The sequence below is a fragment of the Periplaneta americana genome, chromosome 16 (assembly GCF_040183065.1).
Source record: "Periplaneta americana isolate PAMFEO1 chromosome 16, P.americana_PAMFEO1_priV1, whole genome shotgun sequence".
Lineage (NCBI taxonomy): Eukaryota > Metazoa > Arthropoda > Insecta > Blattodea > Blattidae > Periplaneta > Periplaneta americana.
This window is the reverse complement of record NC_091132.1, coordinates 19,941,503-19,962,893: the sequence shown is the minus strand read 5'-3', so window position 1 is coordinate 19,962,893 and position 21,391 is coordinate 19,941,503. Positions and strand designations below refer to the sequence as shown.

The 21,391-nt window shown below is 34.7% G+C and overlaps 1 protein-coding gene across 3 annotated transcripts in view; it reads left to right on the top strand.

Moving 5' to 3' along the window:
- Papss (PAPS synthetase) overlaps positions 1–21,391 on the top strand; it is a 96,387-nt gene that overhangs the window by 44,901 nt on the left and 30,095 nt on the right. Inside the window, exon 2 of one of the 3 annotated variants that reach the window (XM_069813046.1) lies at positions 19,269–19,298. The exons of 1 other annotated variant lie outside the window; for it this stretch is intronic. In XM_069813046.1, the coding sequence (XP_069669147.1) occupies positions 19,269–19,298 (30 nt within the window). Of the gene's footprint in view, positions 1–10,629; positions 10,800–19,268; positions 19,299–21,391 lie in introns of those variants that run through there. One more of the 3 variants, XM_069813047.1, reaches the window with a different exon arrangement.

Here is a 21,391-nt window from a genome sequence, read left to right as displayed (position 1 = left end):
GACTGAAAGGGACGATAGAGTATACGTAAATGAATAGAAAACCTGTATTACGTTTTGTGATTAAATGCACGGTTAATTAGAAAATTAAGTTTGAAGTTTTAGCAGTCCGGCAACATCGCCGCTAATACACTCTACTCGTTATACAGATGTAAGAGGTCAACGAACTCAGTGTGTCTCGGTAGATGAGCTGCTTTCTGCCAAGACATTGCCACTTGCTCGCATCGTTCAATGGCTTGAATTTAGAAGTTTTAAAAATTAAATTTACACGAAAACCGTGTACGCTATTTAAATACGCCAAAGGGATAAATGATTCTTTATTAGATTTCCTATGGATATGGACAAAAACCACGATCTACTCGCAATAGTTACCAAGTAAGAGATTTTTAAACATTTGGAAAAAAAATCTGAAAAAAAAAAAACTGTGAATTTTCCACCAATTAGTATAAGAAGTAATCTAATTAAATATGGTCTTGTTTTTTTGCTTTCTTATGGCAAGAAGTACTCCTTAGAGAGTCTTAAACCTGTCCTGATGCTGGTCAAGTCCAATGGTGGGGATGCTATCTTGAAGCCTCTGGACAGATTTTGAAATGATATTTCCTCAATTTCTGAAGAAACATTTATCCCGCTCTGAATTGTGCCCCAGAGTATTTTTCGTGAAAACAAACGAAAAGAAAATATATTCAACCTTGTAAATATAGGCTATAATTACAATTAATGAAATATAAAAAAAAACCATTAATTCACACAATAAACTATCTCCCTAGACATAATTATTAGAATACAAAACACAAATTCATAAATTTAATATCGTTATCAAACGTGCAATTACAATATTCCTTTACAAGCTAATGAAGATTATGGAATTAAGCTTTTAAATCAGTTTATCGTATAGAAATTAAACTAACCAAAACTCTCACCACCTTTCCATGGCTGTGAAATTTTAAACCGTGCCATGTGCCTTATTAATATTATAGTCAGACATTTGTTATGCGTCTCTTCATCACAAGAAGCAACCACAATCCTTATAACCTCCATTTCCTCACTGTAAATGGCCTTGGTGAATCTCGTATTGCTACATAAGGCAGTAATAAGCATAATTAATTCTTTGATCACACAAAACAAACGTATTTTATCCGACTAATACGAGGGATACAGGCGTTACTGCTAGGATTATCCTGTTTTCCCCGCGCTTCTTCTTCAGCTATCAAGATAACTTGCGGAGAGAGAGAGAGCAATTAGAGATTACACTGCGAGATTTAGAAAAAAAATGACAGGGGATTCATGATTGTTATTGTTATTAGGCCTATAGTGTGGTATTCCTGTCTTTATACTCCTTGCATTTAAATGTAACAGGTCGGAGCCTTCTCGTTAGCTACTTTATAATTCCATGAGGCCAAGTCTCGAGATAACAATGCAATTGATAGTCGAAACGATTCACACATCAATGTGACGCCATTGATTTGTTTGAAATTATAATGAATAATATTTCATTACAGATAATTTATTTTTTAATGAGGTGGACAGTGAAAAGAAACGGATCTATGAACCAACAATCCCGTTCTATAAAGATAAATATAGCTTGTCCCACATTGATGTAATAGGTCTGATGGTGGGAGCACGAGGTACCATACCCTCCTTCTTTGCCAACAAATGTAAAAACTTAGGGCTAACACACAGCATTGTGAAGGAAATAGACATTAGTGCCCTCAAAGGATCGGTTCAGATATTGAGAAATCATTTGTGTGGGAGCGATAATGGAAATTTCAAGTTATCTTAACCGATGGCTGTTGATTGGTTTAGATATCAATGCCAATAAATCCGTACTATTATTTTTCTCGCGGTATATGGCATTCATATCATTCTAACCAACCTATCTGATGATATTTTTTTTTTCCTTTCTTAACTGTAAATGAGCACAAACGCTACTTAAGTGTAAATTTTTCTGACATTTTGTATATTCGATTCCCTCATCGTTTCAAATGCATATCATTTTACCTTTTAGGTGTGTTTACAAATTATATGTAATACGCTTTGTCAAATCTGGTAACCTATTCATAAGGGAAGCTAACTTTCTTCTTCTTCTTATATGTTCATGTATTTATTTATGTATTAAATAATTTATTTATTAATTCTGGTGTAGTTATTGCCATCAGGCCTTCTCTTTCACTCAGCCAGAAACAATAGAATACAATAGGTAGTCCTAATAAAATAATCACAAACCCAATATTAAAATAGGTAAGGATAATTGAACATTATAAATACTCAAGAACTATATAAAACAAGACAATTAGATAGAAATTAAATATTAGGAAATAGAATTAAGTTAAAAGTAAATGCTATTTAATTAACTATCAAGCAAGAAATTAGTGAATGAACTCCATCTTGAAATTTCAGACAAAAAACTTACTGGTTACATAATATGTAATTTTTTTTAATTAACTTATCCTTAGCGAACAGTGAAATTGTAGCTAAGGAGGGACTTTATTCTCTTACAATCCTTAACAAGCACGAGTATTAAGGCTTGATGGGAGATTCAGATAAACATGGTCTGTTATTTTTCGAGGAAATGTCGGAGAGATTAGTTAAAAGAAGTAACAAGAGTAAATAATGATCTTCCTCTTCGTATCATTGTGCCAGGAATTTATATTGACCATGCGTGTTGTTTTTTAACTGACCTTTTAAATATCTCGAACATATGCTTCACCAAATGGAGTGTTCAGCTTTGATCCTTGTCGCCAAGTTCGTAATCAAAGTGAATCTTAAATGTGTTTTTAATTGCTAAAGGAATTGTTTTTCTTTCGGATTTCATAGTAAATTCACCATATTATAATCTACATAACAGAAGAAATTCGGAGAATTTAAAAATATTGGGGATACCCCGGCGTTATTAACTAAAACAAGAAATTCCTACGTTAAAGCGGAAAGTTCTTTTTTTACGTTCTAAGAGTATGATTTACACTATCAGTAATAATGCAGTTTAAATTCTGCTGTTACCTTTTACTAATGACGGTTTTTTTCCCTGTCTTATTCAGTGTTATTTTCTTTTCAGTACATATTATGCAACCATTGAACTTTGTCCATGGAGTGTACCGATATCTGATGGTTGGTTACAGTTCATCATATTTGCCAGTTCCCCTAATTGATTGACGTATGCCATCGTGAATTAAAGCGTTTAAATAGTCTTAATCAAGATTTTCTGACGGTCTTTCTGAACATAGAGAATCATTCATGTGAAGATGACCTCTTTGAAAATTTTCGTGTCGTAAGTTACTTTCCCTGATGACGTTCTTCTCTTAAACGACACAAATGATTCTAGTGGTCTGCGATGCCGTAATTCCTCGGTTAAACTCAAAGGGCTATGTGAAAATGTTCGTTCTTTTTCTACTTCACACTCCATTTACTATAGCCCATAATTATTGACACAAACGTCCTTAAAAATGGAAAAAAGTCAAGACAATATATATGACATTAAAATGGCAAAAGACAAATCTCAAAAATGTTTACAATAGTCCGTTGCCATAGAAAACAAAAACGCTACGAACTTGAGCATCAACGTGTTGATTTTCTGAAAGATGAAAGTTTATAATAATGATATAATAACAATTCTGTGGTGTTTGGGTAAAGGGAGATAAGTCATAAAAATGAGTTTGGAGATAAATGAAAATTAAACTTCGGACTCTTGTTGTAAATAATTTTCTACACAAATAAAACACATCAACTACTAGTATTCTTTGATTTTTGCACACTCATTTGTAAAATTTAACTTGTGTGTTCATCTGGGAACAAAAGTCCACCTGCACAAAGAAATGACTTATCCCCCTTTACCCGAACACCACAGAATTTATATCCAAAATTTATAATACTGCAATCCTGAAAGTTAAAATTTTATTTTTTTTGCAATTTACTAGATAATTCTCAGGTCGAATGGCGGCTATACTGAGGGAACTGAAGTTTTTGGAGGAATACACAACAATATCTAAAATTTGGTACAGTAAAAGTTCTTTTATACGTTTTTCATACCTATTTAATATTCTTTTTTTTTTCTCCCTGAAGTTCTGGCAAAATTCATAGGCTATATTTTCCATGTTAATTTATTTCAGATATAACTTAATGTTTATAATCTATTCGTTTCTTACACATACGATCGTATTTTAAATCGCATAAGTACGAAACGAAATTTATACGTTCTAAATCAATTTTGCTCGAAATTAAGTTTGCTGTGAAAATGTAAGAACGCGAAATACAGTACGTGTCCATTGCTAAGTTTCTGCACTCTTTGAAATTCATGGAAATGTCCATATTTACCCCCATCAAGCTTGTAACTTAAATAGCGCTGTTGCTGCTTTAGGAACAGTAAAACGTTTTGTAACACATCATGATGCAACTGAACAAAACTGAAAATGTCCACTCCTATAACATAGGCCTATGGTGTTTTTTTCCACTAACAACTAATTGAGTAGATGGCGTTTGAATACGCCCACCACATGCTTAATATCTCAAATTTGCATTTTTTGGACTATGGTTCTTTTAAAAAAAACCTTCAAATGAAGTTTTAATATATTCTAAAGTTAAATAGGACCTAATTTGTGTGTGGCATCATGATGTCCATTAGATCAAGCTCATAAATACAGTAATTTCCATGGATAGGTAATTGTTGAACCTGCCATTGATCATACGATCCACGAAAGCCTACATCACAGTGGCATATTTAGCAGTGGCAATCCTTCGATGTTCGAGGACGATAATCCTTAGCATGACTTTCATGTGAAGGAAAGTGAAGTATAGAGGCCAATGTCATAGGTTTATAGCACGTAAAGTGACCTTGTCTCTGAATGTTAGCACTTCGGGCAAAATATACCAGCCAATACTTTGTCACTTTAAAAATCAGTTTTACTAGTCGTCATATGCAGCTGTCATCTGTATAGAGTTTATTATATTTATCTTACATGTTCCTTCATCTGAAATAAAATTATTCATATTGCTAAGCGAGCAGAGTTCTTAAAGCTCTAGCAAGGAGGGGAAACTTTTGGGACCACCAACTGATTAAGTTTAAATCTGTGAAATGAAGTGCATATTCTGTCTCGCGAAAGAATCGTGGCTAACGAGAAAGACAGGCTACTGCGCGACTTCACATTCTTGGTCAGAACATGGCCGACATTGAACTAGTTCATATATAAATACAATATAGCAATTCCTTTGTTTTTTTTTTTTTTTTTTTAAGAATTTTGGACATGTATTTATATTAGGCGATTGTCAAGATGGCCATGACTAGACCATGATAATCACGTGACTCCTATTCGTGCCGAAGCCTGTCTTTCTCGTTAGCCACGGAAAGAATAAAGTGTCGTACACCAAAGAACACCAATTATTACAAACCGAAATGTACCATCAAGACACAGCAAGATGCACAAGCATACCTAACGACATAATTTGCGTCAATACAGCTGCTGATGATGGGAAGGCAGAATCTCGAAACATATTTAGCATTTACAATTTTATTGATTTTTAATCGATTTTATCAATGTTTTTTAAATATTGCTTTATTGAATATAGTAACTAATTTTATTTTTTTATGAATGAATGAAAACACTGCAAACAAGGAAGAACTTTCGACTAGTGAATGGATGTCTAGCCTGAAAATGACAGCAAATTTAGCAGCTGTTCGTTCCGTTCCCGGCAGATCTCTCAACGGTACCCGGTGCAGACATGGCTGCCCGGAGATTGAAACTTTAGCACACGTCATGGGATTCTGTGAACAGGGATTGCTCTTGAGGAACTCCAGACATCATCTTGTAAGATCCAAAATTGCTGCCGCATTAAGAAATAAGGGCTGGATAGTAGAAGAAGAAATCTCCTGTCTAGCTGAAAATGGGTCAACGAAACGAGTAGATATTTTAGCGTACAATGCTGACACTAAACAGGGCATCATTGTGGACCCCACGATACGTTTTGAAGTAGAATGTTATCAGCCAGCCGAGGTCCACCTTGAGAAGAAGTCGATCTATGAGCCTACAGTCAACTATTTCAAGCTGAAATATGCCTTAATTCACGTTGAGGTATTCGGCTTGCTTATAGGTGCTCGACGGACTATACCAGCTTTTTTCGAAGAATTTCGACGGCAGTTTGCTCTGCCAACATCTCTGAAGGATGACATTGTGATAATTGTGTTAAAAAAATCCTGCCAAATCCTAATTAATCACATGGTGCCACATTAATAGCAATTGTAATTTTTCACACCCTTTTCTTCGTTTCCCTTCTTTAAAATTTAATATCTGTGTTTACATATATATAATAATTTTTTTTGAGGATATACTGAGTCCGTAAGGACTACCCTCAATGAGGGGGAGTTTGCTATTATTATTATTATTATTATTATTATTATTATTATTATTATTATCTGCAGTGCCTGGGAAAAGTGACATAAGTCAGTTTCCACAAACCTTTCTGGATAATTTATTGACAACTTACGGAACATCTGCTCGCTTGGAAAAAAATACACAAGTATTTCTCCCATTACAATAATTCATACAGAAAAAAATAAAATCGACATAAACCAGTGTAAGTTGTCAATAAATTATCAAAAAAGGTTTGTGGAAACTGACTTATGCACTTTTCCCAAGCACTGCAGATATATTGACTATAAAGATATAATATCATTTATATACTTCTCGTACTAAAAAAAATTGAACAATAAATAAAAAAAGTTCTCTCACATATAATTTAGATAATTTAAATGTATAAAGAATTCGTACTATAAATAAAAAAAAAATTCTACGTTATAGAGAAAAGTCTTCATTATTTTCAGATTTTCAAAGAGGACCGAAGACTGAATTTTGGAACTTCTTAACTAATTCAATTTTCTTGAAATTTATATCACACATTTGTTGCGTTCTTATGTGATAGTGTACAAAATATTTTTAATTTGGTCCAATAGTTTTGTAGACACCATAATTTTTGTTATCCGTTAGAAAAAGTCCCCTATGAAATATTTTAATTTTTTTAAGTTCATTCTTTTTGTTATGATTTGTGACAAATACAGTTTTAAAATTTATGCTGGCTTTTCATGTCACACGAGTATACTTATTATTGAGGAATTTTGTTAAAATTTCATTAAATCGAAAATTTTATACGGAAATTATTTTTGTAATTCAAGGCAACAGGTCAAGAATTGTTTCACAAGGAACATTTTGCATACAAAGAATCTTGGAATAATGAAATGTAAGGAAACAGTGAAGAAGTGGGCTGTGACATCAGAGAGCCTTTTATATTGCGAAACTTTATTTCTTTTTTCGGAAGAAGAAAGATTATAGATTTGTAAAACAAAATTCAAAAACTTTATTTTTTTTTCGGAAGGAGAAAGATTGTATTTTTGTAAAACAGAAGTAAAAAAATCATTTTTTTCATCAATTTTCACAAAAATTCAGTCATCCGTTCCTTTATATTGTATAAAGTATTTGAAAGATATTTGTCGTACTAAAATAAAAGAGAATTTTTCTACGCTGTAGGAAAAGATCTGTATTATTCAAGATGTATCGCGCAAGCTTTTTTAAAGATTTGAATTACCTGTATTTAGTTACATTTAGGGAAAATTACCCTGCCTAAAGACGTTTCGCTTAAAGAAATAGTAAGCAGAGGGATGAACTAATAGGGGCTGTACAAGGTTGAGAAGTGCTTTTTACAAAATCGAGGAAAAATTTGAAAAACGATTAGAGCGAGTTTTTCAATTTCCGAGATTTTGTAATGCACTTCACAAACGTATATTGTACAACAATTTTTGCACAATCATATTTTTAAAATTGCAAAAACAATATAGTTTGCATTGCAAATTTAGAGCAATATTCTTTTAAAGCCTTCGCGAAACTGTACTGTAATGGTAACTAAGTAACAATAAGTGCACTGTAATGGGTCTATTTCAGTGTAGTTTTATGTTATGAAGAATGGTTTCCCTAGCAACAAGTTTCTGTGTGGGAATTCTAACTTTCAAGACCTAACAACAATAGCTGTAAAAAAAAAACACGATTGTGCAAAAAATAGTAATATGCGTTACAAGAGCGGTATGTTGAAGTTTTCATGTTCGAAGAAAAGTTTGAAAAAGCGAAACGTAGTTGAGCTTTTTTAATTTCCGAGAATTGAAAGAAAACATACCGCTCATGTATCGTACATTATTTTGTGCGAAGATCGTTTATTACATACCTGAAAGAGGAATTTCTAATTAGTTACAATGAAATATCCATCTTGGTTTCTGTTTAATGACGGCAAATTTGGAAAACAAAATATCTTTCTTCAACATTGTTGCTTTAAAATGTTTTCTGTGTTTACTATTCTCCAGCAGGTCGTGATATACGTCTGTCTTCCCCCCCCCAGTCTATAAATGCGAACTTAAAACAAACGGTAAGGTTATGTAATGATTTAGAGTTTACTTAATTTTTGCAAATATTTAAAAACAATAATTCACAGTGCAAATTAGGTGAAATTGCAGTGGTAAGTTTCCAATTTATAATTATTACTATATTGAACGTCTCTAAAAATAATGTTAAATGCCTAAAGCAGTAAAATCAATATGTCACTTAAGCGGTAAGAAGAGGGAAATTGTTATGTGTGTTAGGTTGGGAATACTGAATGTGGAATTTTAGACTTTCCGCGGATTGGTTTTGTGCGGAAACCAAGCAAATACGCACAAAATACATTTTTTTCCTAATGTGCTTGCTATCAAATTCTTCTATTGGCTCACTCGTTTCTAACCGCCGCATATGCAAACAGCGAACAAATATTAATGTTGTTGTTGTTGTTTTCTAATGCCAGGTGTTTGACAATAAAGTCATTTGACCTCTTGCACTCAATATTTTTCAAAGATATTGTCATAGTCAGCTACTGAAGCACAGATTTTGAGGTGTTCCGAATCCATTTCTTGGTTTGAGTTGCACAATGGGCAGTTAGAGGACTGATATATTTCAATTGAAGAGTCCACTGCAAGAATGATGGATGTCACTTTCTTGTCGAAAATGAACCAAGACTGTCAATGCATAGCTTAAGACATATACTGGGTGTTCAGTTCAAAATGCGTCTTGGCTCGCTGTATGCCGTCATGTGGCTAGCTGATGAGCCTAGAGAATTCAATCTTCCTACACTTCCGCAGCTCAGGTGTATAATCTAAGAGGCAGAGAAGTTGGCTAGCAAGTACGGCGTTCATTCTGAAGAGTACGTGCCGATACGTACGGTAACGCCGTTAGTGGCAGGAATGTGAACTGTTTGGAAATACGTACTGTCGGGATATGGGGAGAGGGTTAAGACGATTACTTACGTATTTGTTGACATTAACTTCGACGATCAACATGGACACGGAGCATTTGATTTGTGTTGTGGAATGTTACCGTACGCAACCGATAATAACAAATAGCCTGCGTACGACTTGCCGGCGCAAAACACAGTTCGAAAGAGGTTATGGTAGCACACAGACCGTACAGACCGCCATCTGTTGCTACGACGTTCAAGTTATACCGTACACGTTCTCAAGTTCAGATTGAAGAACGCCTTAAATAATAGGCAACTTCTCTAACATATAAGCTGAAACTCGCTTCAAATCGGTGACCCAACAACAGTGACGTCATGACACACTTTGAAATGAACACCCAGTAGAATGTACATAGAGAGTTATATGGCATTAACACTGATAGTCATTGTCCAGTAATGATCGGAAAATCACAGTTAAGCTTTGAGCGCTAAGCATTTCAAACTTTCAATTGCTTCTCCTGCAAAATGTATTCCAAATGACATCCATCATTCTTGCAGTGGACTCTTCAATTCTATGCTAATACTATACTATACTATACTATGAATCCATTTCTTGGTTGTTTTCTAAATGCCAGGAGTGTTTGACAATAAAGTCATTTGACCTCTTGCACTCCAATATATGGTCAGCCACTGAAGCACAGATTTTGAGGTGTTCCGAATCCATTTCTTGGTTTGAGTTGCACAGTGGGCAGTTAGGGGACTGATATATTCCAATTCTATGCAGGTGTTTACAAATACTAATGTAACATACTGTGAACTTAAATTTTAGCGAATGAAGTAAAACTGTAAACACTGCTGTACAGAATGTAGTGAAACTTCGTGAGGACAGTTATTAGATCGTACGGAGAAAGTTTTGCATTTGTTAAATTGCAGATTTTTTTGTTGAAAAGCGGGATGTATTCATCCGAGCGAAGCATTGGTATATAAACTTTCAATACACCTGCACAGCAGAGCTATTTAACTTGCGACTGTTGACGTTGCAAGGACACATGGAATGAGTACATAAAAAATGCGAATTTCTTTTTAAACCATGGGGCTACGTCGGAAACGATAATAATACTTATGTTTTAGCAAGAAACCTGTTTTTTAGCAGCTGACATCATCGTTAGGCTTGTGATTATCTTAATGCGATTTGGTATCTATTTTATGGGTCTATTTGGTGCATTTTTCTGTACGACCGTGAGTGACAATAGGCTTATAGGAGGGGGGAAATGTAAACAAAAGAAAAGATCCGTTCTGCCTTATTGGAGTATTTTAAAATTGCTGTGTAACTGCGAACTGTCAGTAGGAGAAAGATAGGGACTGACAGTAGCAGAGGGAGGCGGTGGTCTTGCCACATCGTATAAGTGTGCCACTACAGTCGGTCCGCTGTTAGTCGACTGCTGAAGGCTTCCGACGCCACATCTTGTGCCGGCACCCGCACACACAAACATTTCATCCGTCCGTGTGAAACAGGAAGCGGAAGAGAGATGATTGGAAACGCTCATCTGTTCGGCGGGAGAGGAAAGGTACTGGAGTCTTGTAACTTTCTACTGGAAATCCGTCCTCAGTGTACATAATTTTGTTTTCATTGCTATACTTACTCCGTGTTATTGACAGATTTATTGAATGACGTTTACAGTTAATACATGGAATTTTATGTTCGATAACGTTTACATCCTCGAAAATTGAAATTTTATTACATTGTAATGGATGTACAGTAATTGCAATTGGAATCAAGTTAAATGGCATACTTCCAACATCAACAGCAAAATACCGGTTCTTTACTTATATGACACTTACTGTTATCACAAATTTTATCAGTTTAATCAACCAATCAAATCATTCAGTCAGTAAGTGTTTCTATGATAACTTTTATAGGTGTAAAACATACAATTTCACACAGAAATGCATTCGGTTTAGTAGTAATTGTATAATAAATTGGTAAGTAACACGGGTATTGCTAGAAATCGCTCCATATAAAATTCCGTCTAATTTTCTCTCCCATATCAGCGTATTTGTTACTAGACGAGTAAAAAGTGTGGAACACTGCACGTATCTTTCCTATGTTTTATTTTATGAAGAAACTCTGTCTGCAGAAGTTAATAGAAGATGAAATAAAACTGAATATTTTGAACATGTTTTCAAAATTTACGGTTTTCATTTATAAAGAATGTGGCAAGAGTCCGTTTCTTTTTCAGTGACACCATGTACTGTTTTTTCTTTCAATTTTGGATTTTTCAGGTCTCAAAACTTACAACATCATTTTTTCCTCATTTATAACACATTATATCAATTTATCACTATGGAGAATAAGGCGGCCATGAATTAAATAATTATAAACAAGCGCTAATCAAAAACAGTTGAATGGAAATTATTTTTTTCTGTGATTAAAACTTTCAGATGTCGTAAAATATGAGTACTGTAATGTTTATTACTCAATGCATCCATTAAATGGACACTAATCTCTTTTTTTTTTTCTCTTCCTATCACTTTAGCTACTCTGATGTAGAATGAAAATTTTCTATAGAACGACTTAAAAATGTCAAATCTCAGGAGGAACAAATTTTATTTTACAACAGCGCAACATAATCTGCTTGGCTCATTACCCATTTTTTTGCATTGCATTTAATGCATATGTATTTTATGTATTTTAACACGATTCAATTGAGCATAGTTAAAATTTGGATTATAAAATAATGGAATGCCAAGCTAACATATTATTACTGCATACTAAATCAATACACTCTTGTGGTTCGTTAATTCTCTGAGATAAACATTATTTTAAGAAATACAGGAAACGAATACACAGAATAGCCTATCAAGTTGTTTGTGCATAAGAAGCTATTTTAATCTCATCTGTCCTCAATTCACTCCGAAGTTACTGTAATAACATTATAGCATTATGTCCATATAGAGAAACTACACTTTCCAATGGTGAAATAATAATTAATTATACAAATCGGTTAATTTAGCTTCCGATATTACTTCATACAAACACAGAAACATTCTCTGTAGGCTATGATTCATAGCTTTCGATTGTTGTTGACCAAGGCCCCTTATAGACGAATTCATTTGTTTATTTCATTACACCGCCTTAGATGGCAGTTATTTTAATTTTGAAACTCATTTATCTCATTAAATATCAGTCCTATCAAAATTTTTCAAGGAATAAAACTTATCGCAAATTATTTTTAAAGAAACTTTTGTTATGTAACTTTTTCACAAAAATCAATAATAAGCGAGATATTTCGATTTATTTAATTCAGGCTCCCTTATAACCCCCCTTTTAAATAATGCATTTTGAATGCCATATAGCCTAAAATCTAAGTTACACCGAACTTAATTTATATTCCAATTTTCATCGAAATCCGTTCAGCCATTATCACGTGAAAAGGTAGCAAACACAGACAGACAGACAGACATACAAACAAAAATTTCAAAAAAGTTATTTTCGGTTTCAGGGTGGTTAATTATATATGTTAGGACCAATTATTTTTGTAAAATCGAAAATTACCAGAAAAATTTCGGCTACAGATTTATTATTAGTATAGATTATTTTTTCTACATCTTATTAAATGTCCTTTGCATAAATTCAAGGCCTCCTGTGATATCACTATGACAACCGTTGAGCAGAACATACTGACAAGGTAATTTTGTGTGATCAGTACGGATTTTAACGATAAGAACTTGATCTGTCAACTTAGGAGTTGAGAGTTGAGATGACATGTGCATCAGTTTCGGTGTTTTTACCCGCGCGCAGCGTACGAGACCGGATACGACCAAACAGTGAAAGTATTTGACGAGGACACTCCTCTGGCGAAGAAATTCGTGATAAAAAAAACTGGAAAGCCACTATGTGAAATGAACCCAGGCTGCTGCCACAAGACTAGGTCAGAAAAGGCCTCAACTGGAGGAATAAGATAGAAAAAAAGTTACGTCATATTTGTAGGTCTGCCTATTGTACTTTGGGTTCACAATACAAGTACCAATCTAGGGAAATATTGTTTATTGTCATTCTGATTGCAGTTAGAGACGGTTAATCGAGAATAAGAGACGAAGAATCTTGTGTCGTATATCTAATTATTTACATATTTATATGGAACGGGAATGCGCGCTGGTTCGAGTCCTCATGGGGGAATAAATTTTCTTATGAAATTTCGGCCAGTGTATGGGACCGGTGCCCACCCAGCATCGTGATGCACTTGGGGAGCTACGATAGGTAGCGAAATCCGGTTGCGAATGCCAGCTATAACGGCTGGGGGGGATCATCATGCTAACCACACGATACCTCTATTCTGGTTGGATGATCGTCCACCTCTGCTTCGGCATGTGGGCGTGAGGCCAGCAGTCGGTCTAGGCCCTTCACGGACTGTAGCGCCACGGATTATTATTATTATATGGAACGGAATTTACGGGAGAGGGCACTACGGCCTAGGACTGCGACCTGTTACGATCTGTTGCGTTAACCCTCAAGCTAGACGCATTCCCAAACTCTCACCGGCTGACTACACTAAGGTTCGATGTGTACCCAGGTTTCGAGCAAGCAACCCCCTCCCTCGTCCCTAGGCCAGCCCCCTCCTTGCATCGCCAGCCTGCGGAAAGACAATCATATAGCAACAAAGCTATTGCTAATCTTTTCATATGGGTGTATGTTAATTGATTTAATTTCCTTATGTTTGTAAAGTAATGGTTAAAAATAAGCTATAAATGGTGATGTGACTCACGATATGTTAACGAAAGTCAATTGCTTTGAAACACGTTAAATGTGCAATGAAAAGATACGTATCAATATGCGACACTCGCTTTTGCTTCGTTTGGAAAACGAAATCTCAAATAATTGAACACACTTGCTTGTTTAAGTACTTATTTCTGAATCACAATTTTCTGTCTTAGCAAGTTTTGTCCTAGATTCGGCAATGTTAGAAATGAACTATAATTAAATGTTGGTGTTCTTGCTCCAGTTTGTACATGCAAGGGTATTCCCTTTTATCAGGTTGACGTCCAATGTCAATACTATCACTGTTTTAGTGAGGTCTTTGACTAATTGAGGTTTATGATGTGGAAACGTTTTGATGCGTGCGTACGAGAATACCTGCATCGAATTTAGTTTTTATATACCTATGTGTAATTGTAACGGTGAAAATATTGTTAATCAAATAATTTTTTTTTTCATTAGTGTATATTATTTTGGGAGTGTTTTTGTATACACAAACGCATTATTAATTTGGTTATAACTTTTATATCACCTTTATAAAGGTAAACACGCTTTGTTGTGAAATATAGATTGCTCAAATGAGCCATCTCGATTCCTCACATAAAAGAAAAATAGTGTGAAATTGTGTGTGTATACATGAGCAACATTTATAACACTAAATGATTTTAAAACATTAAAGTTTCTGTGTCTCATAAAATCGCACTAGATTTTCATTTATCCTTTCAGATTATGCATTGTTGATTGTCATATATGGAAACACCCATCTTTTAATCATAATATAACCAGCAAGAAATTTTTCCTACTATCATAATAGCTTTTGTAATAATAAATTAAGTCCACACCTGTGGAGTAACGGTCAGTGCGTCTGGCCGCGAAACCAGGTGGCCCGGGTTCGAATCCCGGTCGGGGCAAGTTACCTGGTTGAGGTTTTTTACGGGGTTTTCCCTCAATCCAATACGAGCAAATGCTGGGTAACTTTCAGTGCTGGACCCTGGACTCATTTCACCGGTGTTATCACCTTAATTTCATTCAGACGCTAAATAACCTAGATGTTGATACAGCGTCGTAAAATAACCCAATAAAAAATAATAAATTAATATTATCCATACCCAAACGGATCAGACTGTATAATAACTTATAAATTTATAAATAGACATATTGAAATGTAACTTAAGACCAAATGAAAGACGTTATTAAACAGAATGAAACATACACTGAGTTTACATTTAGATTTACAGACATGGACTGAATAACAAATGACAGTTACGTTGCTATGTAGTGTTAACAACAGACAATCTAAATGATATATATAGAGTGAACCGTAAGTAATGTCATTAATTTCAGGGGTTATTCTTTGAGATATACTTACTTACTTACAAATGGCTTTTAAGGAACCCGAAGGTTCATTGCCGCCCTCACATAAGCCCGCCATCGGCCCCTATCCTGAGCAAGATTAATCCAGTCTCTATCATCACTCCCCACTTCCCTCAAATCCATTTTAATATTATCCTCCCATCTACGTCTCGGCCTCCCCAAAGGTCTTTTTCCCTCCGGTCTCCCAACTAACACTCTGTATGCATTTCTGGATTCGCCCATACGTGCTACATGCCCTGCCCATCTCAAACGTCTGGATTTAATGTTCCTAATTATGTTAGGTGAAGAATACAATGCGTGCAGTTCTGTGTTGTGTAACTTTCTGTAACTTCATCCCACTTAGCCCCAAATATTTTCCTAAGAACCTTATTCTCAAACACCTTTAACCTATGTTCCTCTCTCAGAGTGAGAGTCCAAGTTTCACAACCATACAGAACCGGTAATATAACTGTTTTATAAATTCTAACTTTCAGATTTTTGGACAGCAAACTGGATGATAAGAGCTTCTCAACCGAATAATAACACGCATTTCCTATATTTATTCTGCGTTTAATTTCCTCCCGAGAGTCATTTATATTTGTTACTGTTGCTCCAAGATATTTGAATTTTTCCACCTCTTCAAAGGATAAATCTCCAATTTTTATATTTCCATTTCGTACAATATTCTGATCACGAGACATAATCATATACTTTGTCTTTTCGGGATTTACTTCCAAACCGATCGCTTTACTTGCTTCAAGTAAAATTTCATTCTTTGAGATATTTGAAACAAAAAAGGTTTAGTTCATTTTTCCCCGTTTTTACTTCCTTTTCGAGATAAAAATTGCTTTATAAGAAACATTTCATAGCGTGCTTTGGGAAAGCTATTGATTTAATTTCCAATATGCTCAGTCAGTTTAAGAACCCAATGTATTATGATAATAAATTATTAATAGAATTTTAGTTTTGTCCTTAAAATATGCAGTAATTTGGTCCGAACAATTGTAACTTTTCGTGCTGCAAAGGAATTTTACAATGTTAATTATAAATTATCGTAGCTATTGGTCTTTTTTATTACAATATTATTGAAGCCAGAGTTTATTTCAGAATATCTGCACCATATAGCGTGTTAAAGATGTTAAGTCGTTTCGTAACCAGTTAATTTAACGTCACGCGAAGTCAAGTGTCAGTGGGTTTTTATTGTCGAGTGTTACACAGTTCCGAATCGTGAAGATTTACGAGCATGTAAACTGTGAAACATTAATGCATGCATTGCATATGACGCTCTAGGCCTCCTAGAAGGACTAGTGTCGGAACTGCATCACCAATTAGTAGTCTGATGACACGGCCTTGGAAATGAGTCGCATTGCCCCATGTCTGACTGCTCTGTATACGGAAGAAGGAATGAAGCATCACGCACAGAACAGTTCAGGGTGAAAGCAGCGTCGTGCATTCATAAAATGCTGTCAGCTAGCCCAGCTGTTGTTATCTTTGTCATCAGCTGAGAGATCTGGACGGACTAATCTCTGTACTTATATTATATTATATTATATTATATTATATTATATTATATTATATTATATTATATTATTTACTTATGGCTAGACTTCGTTGAATTGCCACACGCAGCATGCTATCAGGTTGCCGATGTACGGTAGTATAGAGGAGGTGAGCGACCGCCCGGTCTCGTAGTATAAGCAGTTCATGTTAAGAGTTGTGACCGGTCCAAACAGCTAGAGCAGCTACAGCTAATGTATACCTATGTAAGCATTTGTTTTTGTATTGCTGTGGTTGGAATAGTCAAAGCTTACCATTTATTCAGTGCAGACAAGAATTCAATCAAACATGCTACAACGAGACTGTCGCTGTTCCAAACAATTGCCCCTTACCCCCGCAGCCAGTCTTGACTCGTTGGGGAACGTGGTTGGATGCTGTTAATTATTATGAAGAACATTACGACAAAATAATGGAGGTAATTGATGAATTGGATAGCACAGACAGTTCCGATGTTGCAGCTGTAAAATTATTGCCTTCTGAACAGCTATTAGAAGATATTCTGTTCATTGATTCTAATTTTAAAATCGTGTCCAAAAGCATCATTCTGTTAGAATCGTCTAATCTACAACTCTCAGAAGCCCTTAATATAGTGGATAAAGTATCACAAACCGTTATCCAAAGTAACAATTCATTAATTTCAGAAAAAGTGAAATGTAAGTTGAGAAACATTATTGCTAAAAATTCTGCTTTCGTGTTATAAATTATGTACCATTAGGTAACGCCAAGATATCTGAAGTTGGTGTACTAAAAGTAATGACTTTCCGTTCTTCAAATATGTACGTATTACATCGTGTGATTTTGAACGTACATTTTCCCAAAATAAAAACTGTTTAAGTGACCAACGGAGGAGGTTATTTTGCAGTCGCTCAAAATGCACATATTCAAGGATGATGCGAGTATCTTACATTAAATTTTAAGAGTCAATATATCTCACTATAAAATAATTGTGTATTTACATGTTTAGACATTTCCTACTTCAATGATCATTCATTTTATTTCTTGAATGCAGGATACAAGTTTTACCTGTGGAGTAACGGTCAGCGCGTCTGGCCGCGAAACCAGGTGGCCCGGGTTCGATTCCCGGTCGGGACAAGTTACCTGATTGAGGTTTTTTCCGGGGTTTTCACTCAACCCAATACGAGCAAATGCTGGGTAACTTTCGGTGCTGGACCCCGGACTCATTTCACCGGCATTATCATCTTCATTTCATTCAGACGCTAAATAACCTAGATGTTGATACAGCGTCGTAAAATAACCCAATAAAATAAAAAATAAGAAATACAGGTTTTATTATAACCGCAGTATACTGCTCAGTGTTTACATCAGAGGCATACTCCATCCGTTGCACATCCCCTTCCCATACAGTCTATACCGCGTGCGTAGTAAACCTTACGATTCTTGTGGCAATTCCACGAAGTCTACTTATGGGTTTTAAGGAGAGATGTTTTTGTTTATATTCTTCTCTCGCATGACTTGCGGAGTGGCTTATTACAGTTACACTCATCCCCATTGCGGAGCAGTGACCTCAAGAAGCAAAAACTTATTTGGCAAAACTTGTTCGCATTGACTTGATCTATTACCTCTGTGAATCGAAGTAATAGGTTTCCTTCCACCTTATATTATATAAATTCGCCTCTTTGGCTGTGAGGATAGTGTACGCTTTCTATGCAAGCGATCCGTGGCTCGATTCCCTGCGTGGGCAATGAAAAATATGTATCTTCCATTCACGGGACTGTATTAGTTTGTAAGTCGATATTAAAAAGAATAGGTACAACAGCCGAAAAGAAAGAAAAATGTATAAACTACTAAACTAACGTATAGAGCGTCCGCCTTTTGCTGTTATCGATGGAATGCAACTACCGAGGAAATGTGTACATTTCTCCTGGATCGAACGTGGGAAAGTTTAGTGTTGCGTAGTATGGACAGATAACACAGGCTGAAGGACCTTCAAGGTTAGATTATTAGTATACAGCTGGCTTCCATTCAGCACAGCTCATTTTAGTCCATGGCAATGTAGTACACATTAGAACAGCGAATTTTCGTGATATGTATATTACGAAGAAATCTCACCACAATTGCCGTGCCATATTTTCAGCAGTCGACAGTGTTATGGTGCAGTTCTCATCTCTGCTTGTATTGGAAGTTTCATTGGATAAGTTACACATGTTATTAAATTAGTATAATGCAGTCCACTAAGCAATAATCGTTGCAGGTACTCAGTATTTAAATGTCTGAAGACATTCATGTTCTTGTGAACTTTTTTTTTCAAGTTAGGTAATTAATAACTCTCAATTTTCTTTACAGATGTTCTTCATATTTCATTGAAAATCTCTTTATATGTGGGTATTGGTTATGTATTCATTTTTTGCAGGATTTCTATGCTTCATCTACTTCCGCATGGGTAAGAATGGCAGTGGGAGATGTCATTGCTTTGTTGCTTCAACATAATCTGTCTGGATGCAATGGATTTTAAATAAATGGCTTCGTCTGAAGATCCTTACATTTGCTTGCATTATATAACACAGTAACCCATTCATATTCGTATTTATACAGCATCTTTTATGTAACCTATACAGTCCTTGTTGCTTTCGTATATGGTATTGTGTATACGAAGTTCTTTTCTGTGGGTATGGCCACGCGTTTCCTTTTCATTCTCTCCTACGACATTATTAATACCAACACTTTTAAATGTTAATATGGCTGTGACTTCAGTCAGATAAAACAGTATATACATCAATATACGTATATAATTTTCGAATATCTTAGAAACTATTACCCTTTTTATGTTACAATTTGAAAGCGGAAACACCAGTACTGTTTCTTAAGAGGAAACGCACATACAAAGCTTAAAAAAAATAACAACGCATAATTGCAATTAAAATTAAATAAGGGGATTTTGAACAAAAAGCTCAGATACATCAAACCTTATTTTTATAAAGAAATATTTTTGCGTCTGTCGTTGGGAGAGTTCTAATGTCATCGAAAACATTTTAAATTACATCCTACAGTTTTTAATGTCATCTGTGAGAGAATATTTTTTATATCACTATGCAATATTTCATTTGTTTTACACATAAGCACTATCACTATGGTTGTGGTTACTATGGTAACAATTTAATAATATCTGAGTAGAAAGTCTATCGTATAAAAAAAAGAGAGGAGAAGCGAAAAAAGCATTCTCTAACTTGAGTTAATGAGGAGAATGGTTAAAATAGCAGTGAAACCATGAGAGGCAAGCAAAGAGTGAAATCGAATGATGGCAGGAAGTCCCGGAGTAAATTGTACTGATCTCTGTGTTGTTTGTTTATTTCGGATTTCCCTTCTTTCACATGCTAATGAGAGAATTCTAGCTTTGAAACCGTATAAGTTTGATATCATTGTAAAGAGATGGGGGAAAAAAGAGCAAATTCTCTGTAAATAAGAATGTCCTTATTTTCATAATTTATCGTCTACATGGGTAATACGGAGGAACATGCTAAATTATAGTAACAGGCATTTGAAAAATGGATACAGAAAAAGGACTGCTTACTTAATATTAATTTTAGTATTTGAAATGTAGTACTTCTAACGCATTTATTTTACATTATCAGTGACAATCTAAAATGAAGTAGTAACACAAAGTCTTCATTTAGGAGACCAGAAAGGCGAGCGCCTCTCCAAGTTAGATTAAAAACAAATGATAATTGAGCAGTATTACTAAAGAAAAAAAATATTAGAACTACAGTTTAATATTAAAATATTTCACTTTTATAAACGCTTAAGAAATAAAAGACGAGCTAGTTTATATCTTTGCTTAGATGAAATCAAGGCGTTACCCTTTGCTACATTAGTGGTTATTACCTATTATAAATAAAAATGAATTTTTTTAAATTAAAATTAAAATATCTTCATCACTAAAATTGTGTGTGTGTTCATTTGTTCGCACCTATGTTGTATTAATAGCAAGTAAATTACGTATTATATAAGCAGGATAAAAAGTTAAAAGTAGACCCATGTGTGGAAACTGAAAAATGTAATGTAAAGTGGGATAAGCGTGACCATAAAACAAAAAAAAAAACAAACAAACAAATAAATAAAAAGAACATTATCCCTATTTGTGATTTAAAACAATAAAAAAATACTTAGGAAATAGGGGAAAATAATGAACTTCATGCCAACTTTATGCTAGCTGATTCCTGGGCACTATTCATATTTTACATTCAAACTTACAAGGAAGCACTGACACAAAATAATCATAGAAGTAAGCCGAGATATACTGATCATCAATGATAATATTTAAAAGCACCCAGTGAAAATCACAAGACAAAATGATGGAAATTTGCAACACTGTATAAACAATATTAACTTTTTAGTCACGACTCATCATTAGTCCCCTTATGGTCTTAAGCCTGTAATTATTTTCATTTTTTGCTGCAAAAATGACACTAGGATTGTCCTTAAGAAATTGGACAATTTCAGAACCTGGTACTCCAGAATTAACTTTCACTTGCAGCT